The sequence below is a fragment of the Grampus griseus genome (assembly GCF_964374135.1).
Source record: "Grampus griseus genome assembly, chromosome: 4".
Classification (NCBI taxonomy): domain Eukaryota; kingdom Metazoa; phylum Chordata; class Mammalia; order Artiodactyla; family Delphinidae; genus Grampus; species Grampus griseus.
Window position 1 is genome coordinate 19,706,194 of NC_138997.1, and position 18,034 is coordinate 19,724,227.

Below are 18,034 nucleotides of genomic sequence, written 5' to 3' on the forward strand. Positions count from 1 at the left end.
AGCAATCTTGAGAAAGAAAAATGGAGCTAGAGGAATCAGACTGCCTGACTTCAGACTATACTACAAAGCTACAGTAATCAAGACAATATGGTACTGGCACACAAACAGAAATATAATCAATGGAAATGGATAGAAAGCCCAGAGATAAACCCATGAATCTATGGTCAACTCATCTATGACAAATGAGGCAAGGATATACAATGGAGAAAAGACAGTCTCTTCAATAAGTGGTGCTGGGAACACTGGACAGCTATATGTAAAAGAATGAAGTTAGAACACCCCCTAACACCATACACAAAAATAAACTCAAAATGGATGAAAGACCTAAATGTAAGACTGGACACTATAAAACTCTTAGAGGAAAACATAGGAAGAACACTCTATGACATAAATCACAGCAAGATCTTTTTTGACCCACCTCCTAGAGTAATGGAAATAAAAACAGAAATAAACAAATGGGACCTAATGCAGCTTAAAAGCTTTTGCACAGCAAAGGAAACCAAAAACAAGATGAAAAGACAACCCTCAGAATGGGAGAAAATAATCGCAAACGAATCAACGGACAAAGGATTAATCTCCAAAATATATAAACAGCTCATGCAGCTCAATATTAAAGAAACAAACAACCCAATCCAAAACTGGGCAGAAGACCTAACTTGACATTTCTCCAAAGAAGACATACAGATGGCCAAGAAGCACATGAAAAGCTGCTCAACATCACTAATTATTAGAGAAATGCAGATCAAAACTACAATGAGGTATCACCTCACACCAGTTAGAATGGGCATCATCAGAAAATCTACAAACAACAAATGCTGGAGAGGGTGTGGAGAAAAGGGAACCCTCTTGCACTGCTGGGAATGTAAATTGATACAGCCACTATGGAGAACAGTATAGGAGTTCCTTAAAACCTACAAATAGAATTACTGTTTGATCCAGAAATCCTAGGCACATATCCAGACACAACTATAATTTAAAAAGACACATGCAACCCTATAGCCAAGACATGGAAACAACCTAAACGTCCATCAACAGATAAATGGATAAAGAAGATGTGGTATAGATATACAATGGAATACTACTCAGCCATAAAAAAGAATGAAATAATGCCATTTGCAGCAACATGGACACAACCAGAGATTATCATACTAAGTGAAGTAAGTCAGAAAGCGAAAGACAAATACCATTATGTTATCACTTAAATGTAGTATCTAATACAAACGAACCTATCTACAAAACAGAAACAGAATCAAGGACGTAGAGAACAGACTTGTGGTTGCCAAGGGGAAGGGGGTGGGGGAGGGGTGGACTGGGAGTTTGAGGTTAGCAGATGCAAACTATTATACATAGGATGGATAAACAACAAGCTCCTACTGTATAGCACAGGGAACTACGTTCAACATCCTATGATAAACCATAAAGGAAAAAATATTTTAAAAAGAATGTGTATATGTGTATAACTGAATCACTTTGCTGTAGAGCAGAAATTAATACAACATTGTAAATCAGCTATACTTCAATAAAAAAATAAATTAAAATAAAATCTATGCCCCGCAAAGGCACTAGGCCCAGACTGTTACATGGGTGAATTTGTCTCAATAAAACGAATAATCTCTATTTTATTCCTAGATATTAAAAAGGAAAAGGCCCCTAACTCATTCTGCGAGGTGAGCACAAACACATACACACCAAATGCTACAAGCTGGGTTCTATGGGCCAAATCTTTCTTGCCAATTATGTTTAGATAGCATTTTTTAATGCTGAATATAAATGTTATGAGACCCAACATCCATTCTCCTATTACCACAGTCCCCTCTTCTCTCTTTGTGAACCTCATCTACTCCACTTGACTCAACTTTTTAAAACAAATTTGGCTCCTCTAGGCATTTGAGTTTACAATTCTTACCACATACCAATTTCACTTGTGAATATGAAATTTTAAATTCTACCAAAATCTTAGCAAATCAAATCTAGCAGAGCAAAAGAACAAGGCATTATAACTAAACAGAGCTTATATTACAACTAGCTTACCATTAGAAAATTAATTCACAGTAGTCAGTATATTAATATATTAAAGAACCAAAAAATGGGGGAAAAAAGAAGTGGTATATCAATGAATCATTTAATACAGAGATTCTCAGCCTTTGGGGATCCATGGATGGGCTCCAAAGAGGCCATGACAACTTGCAATTCTAAGCACAATATTGGTGTACGGGTGGCGAGTTTCACAGACACATTAATTCTCAAAGAAGTCCACAATTCATGAATCCTTTCATATGTTGCAGCATTATAATAGACTACTCTGAATTAAAAAGATATTGCTGAAGGCCACGCTAAAAACAGGACAGAAGAATATACAATATCAATATTCATACTGATCCATTTTTAAGACAGATTCTTAAATTCGACTTCATTAAAAAGCATGACAGGCATACAATTGTTACTACAAATTGAAGGTTTCTGGTAACCCTGCATCAAGCAAGTCTATCAGTGCCATTTCCAACAGCATTTGCTCATTCTGTGTCTGTGTCACATTTTGGTAATTTATGCAGTAATTCAAATTTTTAACTATTATACTTGTTATGGTGATCTGTAATCAGTGATCTTTGATATTATTATTGTAATTGTTTTGTGGCACCACAAAGCCATCCATACAAGATGGCAAACGTAATCCATACGTGTTGTGTGTGTTCTGACTGCTCCACTAACCAACCATTCCCCCATCTCCCTCCCTCCAGACCTCCCTGTTCCCTGAGACACACAGTATGGAAAGTAGGCCAATTTCGTGTTCAAGTGAAAGGAAGAGTACGGGTCTCTCATTTAAAGCAAAAGCTAGAAATGATTAAGCTTAGCGAGGAAGGCACGTCAAAACCCAAGACAGGCCCAAAGCTAGGCCTCTTTCACCAGGTAGTTAGCCAAGTTGTGAATGCAAAGGAAAAATTCTTGAAGAAAACAGAAAGTGTTACTCCAGTGAACAGATGAATGATAAGAAAGCAAAACAGCCTTATTGCTGATATGGAGAAGTTCTGGATAGAAGATCAAAACAGCCACGGACTCTCTTAAGCCAAAGCCTATTCCAGAGCAGGGCCCTAACTCTCTTCAATTCTATGAAGGCTGAGAGAGGTGAGGAAGCTGCAGAAGAAATGTTCGAAGCCAGCAGAGGTTGGTTCATGGGAGTTAAGGAAAGAAGCCGTCTCCATAACATCAAAGAGCAAAGTGAAGTAGCAAGTGCTGACGTATAATAGAAGCTGCAGCAAGTTATCTAGAAGATCTAGCTAAGATAATTTAAAAAGGGGGCTACGCCAAACAACAGACTTTCAACGTATGAAACAGCCTTCTATTGGAAGAAGACACCATCTAGGGCTTTCACAGCTAAGGAGAAATGAATGCCTGGCTTCAAAGCTTCACAGGACAAGCTGACTCTCTTGTTAAGGGCTATTGTACTTGGCTTTAAGTTGCTCATTTAGCAATATGCTGATTTACCATTCTGAAAATCTGAGGACCCTGAAAGATGATGCTCAGTCTACTCTGCCTATCTCTATCAACGGCACAACAAAGTCTATATGACAGCACAGCTGTTTACAACATTGTTTGCTGAATATTTTAAAACCACTGCTGAGACCTATTGCTCAGAAAAAAAAGATTTCTTTCAAAATATGACTGCTCATTGGCAACACACCTGGTCAACCCAAGAGCTCTGATGGAGATGCACAACAAGATTAATGACGTTTTCATGCCTCCTAACACAACATCCATTCTGCAGCCGTGGATCAAGGAGTAATTTTGACTTTCAAGTGTTATTATTTAAGAAATACACTTTGTAAGGCTATAGCTAGAAATTCCTCTACAGGATCTGGACAAATTCAACTGAAAACCTTTTGGAAAGGATTCACCATTCTAGATGCCATGAAGAACATTCATGATTCATGGGAAGAGGTCAAAGTATCAACATGCACAGGAGTCTGGAAGAAGTTGATTCCAGCCCTCATGGATGACTTGAGGGGTTCAAGACTCCAGTGGAGGAAGAAACAGCAGGTGTGGTGGAAATAGCAAGAGAACGAGAATTAGAAGTGGAGCCTGAAGATGTGACAGAATTGCTTCAATCTCATGATAAAACCTGAACAGATAAGGAGTTGCTTTCTACAGTTGAGCAAACAAAGGGGTTTCTTGAGATGGAATCTACTCCTGGTGAAGATGCTGTAAAGACTGCTGAAATGGTAACAAAGAATTGAGAACATCACATAAATTTAGTTGATAAAGCAATGGCAGAGTTTCAGAGAATTGACTCCAGTTTTGAAAGAAGTTTTACTGTGGGTAAAATGCTATCAAACAGCCTTGCATGCTACAGAAAAACAGCTCCTAAAAGGAAGAGTCGATCGATGTGGCAAACTTGGTCGCTGTCTCATTTTGAGAAATTCCCATGGCCACCCCAGCCCTCAGCAGCCACCACCCTGATCAGTCGGCAGCATCAACATCGAGGCACAGCCCTCCAGCAGCAAAGAAATTATGACTCGCTGAAGGCTCAGATAATGATTAGCCATTTTTACCAATGAAGTATTTTTTAAATTAAGGTATGTACATTGTTTTTTAAGACATAATGCTATTGTACACTTAATAGACTACAGTATAGTGTAAACGTAGCTTTTCTATGCACTGGGAAACCAAAAATTCATGTGACTAGCTTTATCGCAATATTCTCTCTATTGTGGTATCTGGAACCGATCCTGCAACATCTCCAAGGTATGTCTGAACTTACTTCGAAGACAATCCTTCGGATGTTTTTCACATACAGTGTCACATAATCATCGATGTAGGTGGACAGGTTGCTGGACTGTATATCATACCAATTCAACATCAAAGCTGCTTCATTTTCATTATTTCCACTCCATGTGATGACGGAGGGATGAGATTTCAGTCTCCTGACCTAAAATTAAAGAAAACATAAAATAGTTTTCAAATGCTCAACATAAGAGAGCTCAGAGCTGTAAGTACTCATAAAGTTACAGCCATTGTCTTTCTGCACATGTATTTTTACGTGCCAGGAACTCATCAGAAAATGAGCAGTAATGTTACATGTGGGAAGACATTTTAAGAAATCGCTGAGATTCTTTTTATCTAGACTTTATAAACATTGAGAAAATAGGGTTCCTCTTCTCGCCATATAACTAAAGAAATTGTAATCCCTTTCATTAAAAGAGAAAAATAAATCAACCTCATCGTTATCTGACTTGCCACAAAAAGGTTCTAAGAAATACAAAAGGCAGGAGAAGTTACGTTACAGGGCTTAGCTTCTCAAGAGCAAGTTGGAGTTTTCTGTGAAGAAAGAAATGAGGCAGAACAAACACTACCGCTGAGAGAGGAACTGAAGTTCCCACACAGTTTCCACCAAGATCAGAAAACCAGGACAGTTAGAGAGGGTTTTACAAAGCAAGTGAGTACCAGAGACACTCTGAAAGTTAAGGACAAATATATGGAATATTCTAAAGGAAAAAAGATTAGGACATCAAGAGGCTGTCCCCTGAAATAACTATCAATGTCCTGTCTTAGGAAATCAACTGGACTTCCCTGGTGGCACAGTGGTTAAGAATCCGCCTGCCAATGCAGGGGACACGGGTTCAAGCCCTGGTCCGGGAAGATCCCACATGCTGCAGAGCAACTGGGCCCGTGCGACAAAATTACCGAGCCTGTGCTCTACAGCCCGCAAGCCACAACTACAAGTAAGTCACTGAATATATCTAAACATAGAAGAAGAAATTAGGGAATCTGAATATCCTGCCTGCCTTAAGAGTTGAGGTCTGAGTGAACTGGGCTCACTGCCCGCCCTACATAAACGTGAAAGGATCCAGTTCTTCTGACACACTGGAAGATGTAGCCCAGCAGAAGAAGGCAATTAAAGCTCTTTGCCAACAACAGAGTGCGTCAACAGTCAAGGGAAATTCTTTTCAAACATGTTTCAGCAATATAACCTCATTGGTATTTATAGCTTCTCTTGCACTGTAATGGACGATTACGTGATGGATCCCAGCTGATGTTCTCTCCGTGGTCTCCATTCAATATGCCAAGTAACCCATACATGAAGTAGAGACGCAGTAAGAATATCTTAAAGAGAGATATCTCATTAAAAAAATTAAAGTCTTGTGTTTTTTCTTAACCAGTCTTATAAACAGTATTTCCTTATTTGCCTCTGTATATGCCCACGTAAGTGAGGGCTGTGACCAACTGTGTCAGGCATGTTTATGGTACTGATGAAAACACAAATACAGATACTGAAGAGACAAAAAGCTTCAGTGACTCTGTGCTACACACACCCTTCGAACTGACCTAGAATTTTCCGGTGAGCTTTACTTTAAAATTTTAATAAACTCTGCAATTAAAAAGTTCTCCTCTTTAAAATATATAAAAGAACTGAAAACACATAGATATCATATTTTACTTGTGTGACAGAAAATTAAAAATAAAACTGACATGTTTACAACCTACATAACTATAATTAATATTTTAAAAGTTATTCATTCATCCATCCATCTATACATCTGATGAATAAAACAGCCAGATCATGGGGACATACAGGGAGGAACATGCCCTAGGCCTCAGGGATATTATAATTTTGATGCAGTGACAAAATATCAAAAACGTAATTTCAAGTGTGATGTATGTCACAAAGGGAAAATGACCTAATCTAGACTTGCAGACATAGAAAGCTTCTTCCCAGAGAGTCATGCCCAAGGTGAGACGGGCCAGAAAAACACGAGCGAGGTGGTCCACAGGAGAGGGTAATAGAGAAGGCGCTCCGGGGCACAGAGAGTACGGGGAAAACGGCGCTTGATGAGGCTGGAGAGGGAGGCTGAGACAGGATAGTGCATGGTGAGGACCTTTAATTTTATCTGGAGGGCTCTGAGCAAGGGATGATTCAATGTTCATTCTCTAAACTTCAGAAAACTACAGAAAACAAATTATGACATGGTGAACTATTATAAGGCAATCACACTTATAACACACAATCCAGCCAAAGAAAGAAAACTTTACCAAGCACCCCAGAAGCCCTCATGTACCCCTTCCTAATCGTAGCCCCTCCTTCCTTCCAAAAGTAACCACTATCTTGAATGTTATAATAATCTTTTTTTTTCATTTCTTTTGTGTTTTCACACAAAAATACATTCACAGACACTCTAATTACGAACTCGTGGATTTTAACATACTTGATGGATTTCAATCCACTGACATTCTTATCCTTATTGAATTTCAAGTTGTCCCACTTTTGGTTGGTCAGAGTCTCATCAAAGTTCTTTTAACGTATCTTTGATAGTTTCCTTGTTATTGGTATGCCAAAATATTTCAGGACCATCTAGTATACTTCCTGTCCCAGACTTGGTATCAGCCATTTCTCTAAGAACCCTTCTCTTAGTGGGATTATTTCAATATAAGAATGCTCAATATGACTAGGTTGTTCACTGTTTCTAGGTCTTTTCAGTGGACAGAGCTAGGATACAATCACTTCTTTGCATTCATAGATCTATAAATATAAAAGTGCTTATATGTGGAATGTAAAAGAAATCAAGGAGTCAAGAATCACTTAAAATTTTTGACCTGAGAAATTCAAAGACTGGCATCGCCATTTATTGAGGTGGGGAAAACTGCAAGAAAAGCAAGTCTGGGGAAGGTAATATAAGTTTGGTTTGGACATGTTACATTTGAGATTCCTATTAGACCTCCAAGTAGAGGCACCAAGTAGGCAGCTGGATAATAAGAACGAGGAATTCAGCAGATGAGTCAGGGCCAGGAATAAATCTGACAGTCATCAGCCAATAGGAAGAGTTAAAGTCATGAGACTGGGTGGAATCGCCTAGGTAGTCAATTACCTGACTGATTTTTTTCATGGGATTTAGTAAAGAGAACAACAAAAAGAAACAAGGAGAAGAAACTAAACACAACACTGTAAATCAACTATATTTCAATAAAATTTTTTTTAAAAAGAAGAAACAAGGAGAGGTTTAACAAAAGGCAGAACTAAAACTTAAGCCTTTACTTCTACTTGAAATGGTAATAACATACCTGGTAAGAAACTTCTGCTCTCACTGAATCCATGAAATCCTGATCAGTTGGGTAAAGTGCACAGGCAAACATAAAATCCTGCCATACCTATCAAATCAAATAAAAGGCAATATAGCACTTCCATAGATTTTACTGCCCAGAAAGAAATTCTTCATTCTGAACTTTGGGCATTATCTTTCATGCAAATGAAAAATCAACTTAGCCCAATGAGTGTGATCATTTGAGCATCACAAAGCATGAGGTACTGGGAAAGGCACTCACAGACTCTCTGGAACTGTAGGGAAACCTGAGAAGAGAAAATGTTAGGTAGGCAGAAAAGAAAAAGAAGAAAAGGGAATTCAAATAATGAAACAGTGCTTGTGCTGAGGGGAATATGAAATTCAGTAAGAAGCTTTCTCCCAACCCCTTCTCACTCCTGATTCACTCTGATTTTCACCAGGAATTTGGTACTGAGTGATGGCCCAGACTGTTAAGAAACGTATTTTGTTTATAAAGGAATTAACTTCATGGCCAAAAGGATTACTACATGGACAGTTTAGAAATGAAACCACTTAAGTGCATTGCTAGGGAGGCCATTACGACGCAGTAGTTGGCCTGACTCAGAACTTCAGTTCCACCATATACCCACTGTGTGAGTTTGGGCTAGTTAACTTCTCCACATGTCAGTTTTCCTACCTGTAAAATGGGGATAGAGAACAACAGTAACTACCTCATAGAGTGGGCATGAAGCTAAAATAAAATAATAGCTGCAGAGCACTGAGAACAATGTCTGGAATATTACAGCATATTGTCACATCATCATGACCATGAGCATTGTCAATATTATTAAAATTACTACTCTGCTATGAAGTGCTTTATATTTTAGAACTGTAATACTAGAACTAAAAGACTATATTTCCTTTGCTTAACCCTCACCAATGCAAACTATGTTCAGAGTACTTAATGACAATATTAAGCACAGCTATTAAAATTTAATTTTATCATTTTTCTTCTCTCTAGGTCTTGTTAGATCTCCTTAAAGTTAAAACTTTTTAATATTTTATTTTCTTTTTTATGCTTACCCTCCTATCACAAAGAAAATTACAAAGAAAATATAGATATATGCTTAGATATAGCCAATATGCAGAATGTCTATCATTTAAAATAATTATGATATTCACTATCAACTATGGCTCAGGGTTTGCAAGATGCCATTTATTCCTTTGCAGAAAAGTGGAACATCATTCCTCACTCTGAGAAAAGAAGGAATGGGCTATGATATCACTTATACGTGGGATCTAAAATATGACACAAATGAATTTATTTATGACACAGAAACACAGACATAGAAAACAAACTTATGATTATCAAAGGGGAAGGAGCTGGGGAAGGATAAATTAGGAGTTTGGGATTAGCAGATACAAACTACTATATATAAAATAGATAAACAACAAGGTCCTACTGTGTAGCATAGGGAACTATATTCAATATCCTGTAATAAACCATAAAGGAAAAGAATATGCATATATATGTATAACTGAATCACTTCACTGTACACCTGAAACTAGCATAACATTGTAAATCAACTACACTTCAATGAAAAAAAAAACACAAAGGAATAGGCAATATCACCCACTCAGAACACTGGAGGTCAAACTGAGGATACAGTAACAAATCAACAAAGAAAATAATGAGCTGTCAATTACTCACCATTATTCCTAGTTCATCACAGAGTTCATAGAATTCATCCTGCTCATAAATTCCTCCTCCCCAAACCCGGAGAGCATTCATGTTAGCATCCACAACAGACTGCAAAAGGAGCCGTAATCTACAGAAGAAGTTTTAAAAACAAATGCCAATTTGAAACCTTGGGGATGTTAAAAAAAAAAAAAAAAGATAAAAAAACCACATTGTGGTTGATAAACACATTTCAAATAGCTGTTAGAAGGACACATTTTTAAATAATGATGGTTTGGATACAACGCTAAGTGAAGAAAGTGAGACAAAATTATATACACATTAACTGTGACCACATTAAATAAACAAACCTACAGAAAAATTACGGGTGAAATCTTTTCTCTGCCTTCCAAATTTCAGTCATGCTATTACACTATTTTTAAAACTAAATTTTTGTTTGTTTTCTTTTTGTTTTTTCTATATGTATTTTTTAATATCTTTATTGGAATATAATTGCTTCACAATGTTGTGTTAGTTTCTGTTGTACAACAAAGTGAATCAGTATACATATATCCCCATATCCCCTCCCTCTTGAGCCTCCCTCCCACCCTCCCTATCCCACCCCTCTAGGCCAACACAAAGCATTGAGCTGATTTCCCGGTGCTATGCAGCTGCTTCCCACTAGCTATTTTACACTTGGTAGTGTATATATGTGCTACTCTTCCACTTCATCCCAGCTTCCCCTTCACCCCCTGTGTCCTCAAGTCAGTTCTCTACATCTGCGTCTTTATTCCTGCCCTGCCACTAGGTTCATCAGTACCGTTTCTTTAGATTCCATATATGTGCATTAGCATACAGTATTTGTTTTTCTCTTTCTGAATTACTTCACTCTGTATGACAGACTCTAGGTCCATCCACCTTATTACAAATAACTCAATTTCGTTCCTTTTTATGGCTGAGTAATATTCCATTGTATATATGTGCCACATCTTCTTTATCCATTCATCTGTCGATGGACACTTAGGTTGCTTCCATGTCCTGGCTATTGTAAACAGAGCTGCAATGAATATTGTGGTACACGACTCTTTTTGAATTATGCTTTTCTCAGGGTATGTGCTCAGTAGTGTGATTGCTGGGTCATATGGTAGTTCTATTTGTAGTTTTTTAAGGAAGCTCCATACTGTTTTCCATAGTGGCTGTAACAATTTACATTCCCACCAACAGTGCAAGAGGGTTCCCTTTTCTCCACACCATCTCCAGCATTTATCATTTGTAGATTTTTTGATGATGGCCATTCTGACTGGTGTGAGGTGATACCTCATTGTAGTTTTGATTTGCATTTCTCTAATGATCAGGAATGTTGAGCATGCTTCCATATGTTTGTTGGCAATCTGTATGTCTTCTTTGGAGAAATGTCTATTTAGGTTTTCTGCCCATTTTTGGATTGTGTTGTTTCCTTTTTTGATATTGAGCTGCATGAGCTGCTTGTAAATTTTGGAGATTAATCCTTGTCAGTTGCTTAATTTGCAAATATTTTCTCCCATTCTGAGGGTTGTCTTTTCGTGTTGTTCATGGTTTCCTTTGTTGTGCAAAAGCTTTTAAGTTTCATTACGTCCCATTTGTTTACTTTTGTTTTTATTTCCATTTCTCTAGGAGGTGGGTCAACAAGGATCTTGCTGTGATTTATGTCACAGAGTGTTCTGCCTATGTTTTCCTCTAAGAGTTTTACAGTGTCTGGCCTTACATTTAGGTCTTTAATCCATTTTGAGTTTATTTTTGTGTATGGTGTTAGGAAGTGTTCTAATTTCATTTTTTACATGACCAGTTTTCCCAGCATCACTTGTTGAAGAGACTGTCTTTTCTCCATTGTATATTCTTGCCTCCTTTGTCAAAGATAAGGTGAGCGTGGGTTTATCTCTGGTCTTTCTACCCATTTCCATTGATATATATTTTTGTTTTTGTGCCAGTACCATACTGTCTTGATTACTGTAGCTTTGTAGTATAGTCTGAAGTCAGGGAGCCTGATTCCTCCAGCTCCGTTTTTCTTTCTCAAGATTGCTTTGGCTATTCGGGGTCTTATGTGTTTCCATACAAACTGTAAAATTTTTTGTCCTAGTTCTATGAAAAATACCATTGGTAATCTGATAGGGATTGCACTGAATAGAACTACCATATGACCCAGCAATCCCACTACTGGCCGTATATCCTGAGAAAACCATAATTCAAAAAGATACATGTACCACAATGTTCATTGCAGCACTATTTACAATTGCCAGGACATGGAAGCAACCTAAATGCCCATAACAGATGAATGGATAAAGAAGATGTGGCACATATGTACAATGGAATGTTATTTTCTGCATCTATTGAGATGATCATATAGTTTTTATCCTTCAGTTTGTTAATATGGTGTATCACATGGACTGATTTGCATATGTTGAAGAATCCTTGCATTCCTGGGATAAACCCCACGTGATCATGGTGTATCATCCTTTTAATGGGTTGTTGGATTCTGTTTGCTAGTATTTTGTTGAGGATTTTTGCATCTATGTTCATCAGTGATACTGGCCTGTAATTTTCTTTCCTTGCGACATCTTTGTCTGGTTTTGGTATCAGGGTGATGTTGGCCTCATAGAATGAGTTTGGGAGTGTTCCTCCCTCTGCTATATTTTGGAAGAGTTTGAGGATAGGTGTTAGCTCTTCTCTAAATGTTTGACAGAATTTGCCTGTGAAGCCATCTAGCCCTGGGCTTTTATTTGTTGGAATATCGTTAATCACAGTTTCAATTTCATTACTTGTGATTGGTCTGTTCATGTTTTCTATTTCTTCCTGTTTCAGTCTTCGAAGGTTGTCCTTTTCTAAGAATTTGTCCATTTAATCCAGGTTGTCCATTTTATTGGCATAGAGTTGGTTGTAGTAGTCTATAACACTTTGTATTTCGGCAGTGTCAGTTGTTACTTCTCCTTTTTCATTTCTAACTCTGTTGATTTGAGCCTTCTCCCTTTTTTTCCTGATGAGTCTGGCTAATGGTTTATCAATTTTGTTTATCTTCTCAAAGAACCAGCTTTTAGTTTTACTGATATTTGTTATTGTGTCCTTCATTTCTTTTTCCTTTATTTCTGATCTGATCTTTATGATTTCTTTTCTTCTGCTAACTTTGGGGTTTTTTTGTTTTTCTCTAATTGCTTTAGGTATAAGGTTAGGTTGTTTACTTCAGATTTTTCTTATTTCTTGAGGTAGGATTGTATTGCTATAAACTTCCCTCTTAGAACTGCCTTTGCTGCATCCCATAGGTTTTGGGTCATCATGTTTTCATTATCATTTGTTTCTAGGTACTTTTGATTTCCTCTTTGATTTCTTTAGTGATCTCTTGGTTATTTAGTAGCGTATTGTTTAGCCTCCATGCGTTTGTATTTTTTATAGTTCTTTTCCTGTCATTGATATCTAGTCTCATAATGTTGTGGTCAGAAAAGATTCTTGATATGATTTCAATTTTCTTAAATTTACTGAGGCTTGAGTTGTGACCCAAAATGTGATCTATCCTGCAGAATGTTCCGTGTGCAGTTGAGAAGAAAGTGTATTCTGTTGTTTTTGGATGGAATGTCCCATAAATAGCAATTAAGTCCATCTGGTCTAATGTGTTATTTAAAGCTTGTGTTTCCTTGTTTATTTTCACTTTGGATGATCTGTCCATTGGTGTAAGTGGGGTGTTAAAGTCACCCTACTATTACTGTGTTATTGTTGATTTCCCCTTTTATGGCTGTTAGCATTTGCCTTATGTATTGAGGTGCTCCTATGTTGGATGCATAGATATTTACAATTGTTATATCTTCTTCTTGGATTGATCCCTTGATCATATAGTGTCCTTCGTTGTCTCTTATAGTAGTTTTTATTTTAAAGTCTTTTTTGTCTGATATGAGTATTGCTACTCCAGCTTTCTTTTAATTCCCATTTGCATGTAATGTCTTTTTCCATCCCCTCACTTTCAGTCTGTATGTATCCCTAGGTCTGAAGTTGGTCTCTAGTAGACAGCATATATACGGATCTTGTTTTCATATCCATTCAGCCAGTCTGTGTCTTTTCGTTGGGGCATTTAATCCATCTACATTTAAGGTAATTATTGATATGCATATTCCTATTACCATTTTCGTAATTGTTTTGGGTTTGTTTTTGTAGGTCTTTTCCTTCTCTTGTGTTTCCTGCCTAGAGAAGTTCCTTTAGCATTTGTTGTAAAGCTGGTTGGTGATGCTGAATTCTCTTAACTTTTGCTTGTCTGTAAAGCTTTTGATTTCTATGTCAAATCTGAATGAGATCCTTGCTGGGTAGAGTAATCTTGGTTGTAGGTTTTTCCCTTTCATCACTTTAAATATATCTTGCCACTCCCTTCTGGCCTGTAGAGTTTCTGCTGAAAGATCAGCTGTTAACCTTATGGGGATTCCCTTGTATATTATTTGTTGCTTTTCCCTTGCTGATTTTAATATTTTTTGTGTTTAATTTTTGTTTCATTCATATGTGTCTCAGCGTGTTTCTCCTTGGGTTTATCCTGTACGCGACTCTCTGCATTTCCTGGACTTGACTGTTTCCTTTCCCACGTTGGGGAAGTTTTTAACTATAATTTCTTCAAATATTTTCTCAGACCCTTTCTTTTTTTCTTCTTCTTCTGGGACACCTTTAATTCGAACGTTGGTGTGTTTAGTGTTGTCCCAGAGGTCTCTGAGACTGTCCTCCATTCCTTTCATTCTTTTTTCTTTATTCTGCTCTGTGGCAGTTATTTCCACCATTCTATCTTCCAGCTCACTTATCCGTTCTTCTGCCTCAGTTATTCTGCTATTGATTCCTTCTAGAGTATTTTTTTTTTTTTTTTTTTTTTTTTTTGCGGTATGTAAGCCTCTCACTGTTGTGGCCTCTCCTGTTGTGGAGCACAGGTTCTGGACGTGCAGGCTCAACGGCCATGGCTCACGGGCCTAGCCGCTCCACGGCATGTGGACACAAACCCATGTCCCCTGCATCGGCAGGCAGACTCTCAACCACTGCACCACCAGGGAAGCCCTAGAGTATTTTTAATTTCAGTTATTGTGCTGTTCATTACTGTTTGTTTGCTCTTTAGATCTTCTAGGTCCTTGTTAAATATTTCTTGTATTTTGTCTATTATATTTCCAAGATTTCGAATTATCTTTACTATCATTACTCTGAATTCTTTTTCAGGTACTTTGCCTATTTCCTCCTCATTTATTTGGTCTTGTGGGTTTTTATCTTGCTCCTTTGCCTGTAAGATATTTCTCTGTCTTCTCATTTTGTGTAATTTACAGTATTTGAGGTCTCCTTTCCCTCGGCTGCAGGGTCGTAGGTCCTCTTGCTTCTGTTCTCTGCCCGGTGGTGGGGTTGGTCCAGTGTCTTGTGCAGGCTTCCTGATGGGAGGGAATGGTGCCTGCGTTCTGGTGGGTGAAGCTGAGTCTTTTCCCTCTGGTGAGTAGGGCCGTGTCAGGTGGTATGCTTTGGGGTGTCTGTGAGCTTAGTATGGCTTTAGGTAGTCTGTGTGCTGATGGGTGCATTTGTGTTCCTGTCTTGTTGTTTGTTGTGAGGCGTCCAGCACTGGGAGCTGCTGGCAGTTGGGTGAAGCTGGGTCTTGGATTCAGATAGAGGCCTCCGTGAGAGCTCTCCGAGATTAATCTTCCCTGGGGCTGGGAATTCTCTACTGGTCCAGCATCCTGGACTCAGTGTTCCCACTCCAGAGCCTCAGGCCCGACTTCTGGTCGAGGGACCAACACCCTGCAAGTCGCTTGTCCCGGCAATAAAGGGGTTTAAAAAAAAAGAAAACAAAGTCTAACAAAACCCCAGACAAATGGTAAAAAGTAAAATCAAACAAATAGAAACAGAAACAAGGAAATGCTCACACACAAAAGAAGCAAAAACAGAACCAAGTAAAGCAAATAGCAAGCGAATAACCAGACAAACAAAAGAACCCAAGACAAAATCAAGCAATTAAGAAGAAAGCCGACAAAAACCCAACACCAAAAAACAAAACCACAGCAGAGTGCCAACCGAAGAATGAAGCAAGGAAACAAAACTGAAAAAAATGACATTTTAAAGAAGAAAAAGAAGAGAAAGAGAAAGGGGAAAGAAGACAGAACAGAAAAGCAACATAGAAACAGAAATCTAAAAAAGTAATAATAAAGTAGAAAATATATTTAAAAAAAAAAGACAAACAAAACCCCAGAGAAATGTTAAAAACAAAACCAAACAAACAGAAACAAGGAAATACACACACACGTAAAAGAAACAAAAACAGAGGCAAATAAAACAAAAAGCAAGAGAACAGCCAGACAAATAGAACTCAAAAATGAAATCAACTAGGATTAATACTAACAGAAACACATAACCTAAAAACAAAACCAAAGCAGTGTGCCCACTGAAGAATAAAGCAAGGAAATAGAACAAACTGATAACAATGATTTAAAAATAATAATAATAAAATAAAAAGGGAAAAAACACAGAACAGAAAAGCAAAATAGAAATGGAAATATTAAAAAAAAACTGAAGAAAAAGAGGAAGAAAAAAATTAGGGAAAAGAACACAGAACAACAGAAAAGCAAAGTAAAAATAGAAATGTATAAAAAAAAATATGTTATAAAACACAGAGATCCCAAAAGACTAAATAAAAAAAAAAAACTAAAACAAGAACAAACAAAAAAAGAAAGAAAAAGAAACCAAAGGAAAAATAAAAAAAGAAGCCAGAACCAACAACAGAATGAATCAAAACATAATAAAATTAATAGTAATAATTATGTTTCCCTGGGGTATCTGCTGTGAAGGTCCTTGCACACTCAGTGAGCCATAGTCCCCCTCCGCCTCCCCAGGAGCCCCTCCTCTGCCTCTGGGCTGGTCTCCAGAACTGCTGTGGGCCCTGTGGGGACCCCTCTGACTCTGATGTGGCCCACTTCCTGCGTGTGCTGCCCCCAAAGTCCACAGCTGCCAGAGCTGGACCGTTTTCATTTTGGGAACACTCATTGTCTACTCAGATGTTCCATAGACACAGGGTCTTCCTAGCTGACCATGGGGATTTAATCTGCAGCTTGTACAGCTGATGGAAATATTTTCCATCCTCTTCCTTAGTCACCCCATCCCTGGGGTTCAGCTTTGGTTTTATCCCCACCTCTGCGTGTGGTCCACCCACAGGAGTCCGGTCCTGAGGCTGCCTTGGAGCTCTTGGGTCTGGCCCTGTGAGAACCGGGTGTAGAGGTGGTATGACTGCTTGGATCACAGGAGCCCCAGCGGCACCAAATGCACAGGGGAGCCGGCAGCCATGGGTGCAAGAGATATGGCCCTAGTGAGGGCCTTTTCCAGGGCCCAGCATAAGGCATGTGAGGGCCAGCCCTGGCTGGGGTTTTTCTGGCACCCAGCCTAAGGCATGTAAGGGCCAGCCCTGAGAGGGTGGTTGTTTATTTTTTTAATTGCCCTGCAGCCAGCACGTGAGGGCCAGCTCTGAGGGGGCTTTTTTATGTCTCACAACCAGCACAAAAGAGCCAGCCCTGAGCAGGCTTCTTTTATTGTCGTCGGCAGGAGGCGACATGTGGGGAGAGAGAGGTTACAATAGTGGCTCTTCCACCTGCGTGGGACTCAGCAGTAGTGCCCTGCTTCCATGGCTGTCCAGTCTTCCTCCATAGGCATTCCCTGCTGCGGACTTCTTCCCTCCCATCCTCTCAGTCCGTCTCCCCACAACCAACAGCAGTTCTCGCTCTGGGCCTGTTCTCCAATCCCCACACACCAGCTCCCAGCCCCCTTGCACACCTGTGAACACACATCCCAGTGCGGGGCACATAGGGCCGAGGTACGGACCGTCTGTGTAGTTCTCACTCTGTTCCGTCTGCCACAGATCAGCAGCTTCAAGCTCTTCCGACAGCGTCAAATGCTTCCATTCTGTCCCAGTGGATTTCCCCATCGGAGAGGGGGTATCCCCATTACAGAGGGGGTTTCTCCGCATTCGGGAATCTCTCCTCTGCTTCAGCTCCCCCTCCCAAGGGTGCAGGTCCCATTCCACTTCCTCTCCTCCTCTTTCTCCCTTCCTTTTTTCCATCCTACCCAGTTATGCAGGGATCTTTATAGTCCTTTACATTGTCCAAGGTCTTCTGCTAGTTTTCAACTGACGTTCAGTGAGAATTGTTGCATCTGTAGATGTATTCCTGATGCATCCATGGAGAGAGATGAACTCCACGTCTACCTACTCCTCCGCCATCTTGAATCCTCCTAAATTTTTGTCTTAAAGTTACTCCTGTAGAAAAATACTGTAAACCTTGGAAAGTATGTGCTTATTTTATATAACCATTTC

The 18,034-nt window shown here is 38.9% G+C and overlaps 1 protein-coding gene across 1 annotated transcript in view; it reads right to left on the bottom strand.

Annotated features, from left to right (window-relative positions):
- Positions 1–18,034, bottom strand: part of MANBA (mannosidase beta) — a gene marked incomplete at its 5' end in the record, with an annotated part of 112,958 nt that overhangs the window by 48,986 nt on the left and 45,938 nt on the right. The window contains 3 exons of the mRNA XM_082653302.1: positions 4,757–4,924; positions 8,053–8,139; positions 9,742–9,859. Coding sequence (XP_082509428.1) covers positions 4,757–4,924; positions 8,053–8,139; positions 9,742–9,859 — 373 coding nt within the window. The remainder of the gene's footprint in view (positions 1–4,756; positions 4,925–8,052; positions 8,140–9,741; positions 9,860–18,034) is intronic.